This window comes from Hippocampus comes, unplaced genomic scaffold, assembly GCF_001891065.2.
Source record: "Hippocampus comes isolate QL1 unplaced genomic scaffold, H_comes_QL1_v1.1 scaffold2420, whole genome shotgun sequence".
NCBI lineage: Eukaryota > Metazoa > Chordata > Actinopteri > Syngnathiformes > Syngnathidae > Hippocampus > Hippocampus comes.
In genome coordinates this window covers 1-948 of record NW_017807320.1, presented here as the reverse complement: position 1 = coordinate 948, position 948 = coordinate 1, and the positions used below count along the sequence as shown (strand labels likewise).

At 36.3% G+C, this 948-nt stretch overlaps 1 protein-coding gene across 1 annotated transcript; it reads right to left on the bottom strand.

Moving 5' to 3' along the window:
- Positions 1 to 140: 140 nt before the first annotated feature.
- Positions 141 to 882, bottom strand: LOC109508182 (protein-lysine 6-oxidase-like). Its single transcript, XM_019858061.1, has 3 exons — positions 781 to 882; positions 580 to 695; positions 141 to 504 (listed from the first exon to the last, which is right to left on the bottom strand). The coding sequence occupies exons 1-3, from the start codon at positions 880 to 882 to the stop codon at positions 498 to 500; spliced, it is 225 nt and encodes a 74-aa protein (XP_019713620.1). The 3' UTR covers positions 141 to 497.
- Between the last annotated feature and the right edge of the window lie 66 nt (positions 883 to 948).

Here is a 948-nt window from a genome sequence, read left to right as displayed (position 1 = left end):
ACAGAAAAGCATTTCCCAACATACAGAAAACACATTCACACAGAGAAAGACAGACAAGTCACTTCAAATGGATCTTTCTTGCAAATGATACATTACCACAAACATTTATTCAAATAAGATTAGGAATGACAAAATTTTGCCATTAAAAAAACAACACATCTTGTACAATTTTATCGTAAATTAAAAATAAGTCATGTACAGTAATTGAATTATTTGTAATCAGTTGTCATTTTTATAGATGTTAATGATTTTATTATGATACTTCACAGGGAAGAAAAGAAAGATTAAAAGTAAATAATAAAATATGAAATAATAAGAAAACCATTACTGAAGGGACGTGGCATGCAATGAAAAATATTTCTACTTATACCTAAACTATATAAACTAGGAGTATCAAATGGTGTTAAACAAGGACTCCTTGTGTTGTAAAGATGTTCATATGCAGTCATCCTCAATGTCAGCTTCACAATTGAGATGCTGTGAACGATTTTCCTCCATTAATACCTGAAAAGTAACATTGAATCACATTAGGACAATACTTATAAGATCGTATGTAAGATACGGCAAGTCGGTTCGTACGTTGCCAGGTGACAACCGGACAGGTAAGCGTAGTTGCCCGTGTAGCGGACTTCACAACGCACGATGTTGTTGGTGTAGTCTTCCTCTGGCACCTGATAGGAAGGATTCACGCTGACCTGCAGACAAAAAAAGATATAGATGATAACGATGGCGAAGAGAATGCAGTAAATGCATCTTTGGTGACATTTCCACATGACACACCTTGAGAACATAATTCCCCGGTTTCACATCCGTGATGTCAATCCACTGGCAGTCGATGTCTGCATTGTAGGTGTCGTAACATCCTGGACTCAGACCCTGCATAATGGACAGTACCAGTATGAATGATCTGGACAACCAATCACTTATCATACAGTTATGTGCGTTTTA

Bases quoted from the DNA above. Each gene is read 5' to 3' on its own strand.
- LOC109508182 (XM_019858061.1), bottom strand. From the start codon at position 882: ATGCAGGGTCTGAGTCCAGGATGTTACGACACCTACAATGCAGACATC. The intron at 696-780 runs GTGTGTCATGTG...TTTTGTCTGCAG, and splicing joins CGGGGAATTATGTTCTCAAG to GTCAGCGTGAATCCTTCCTA.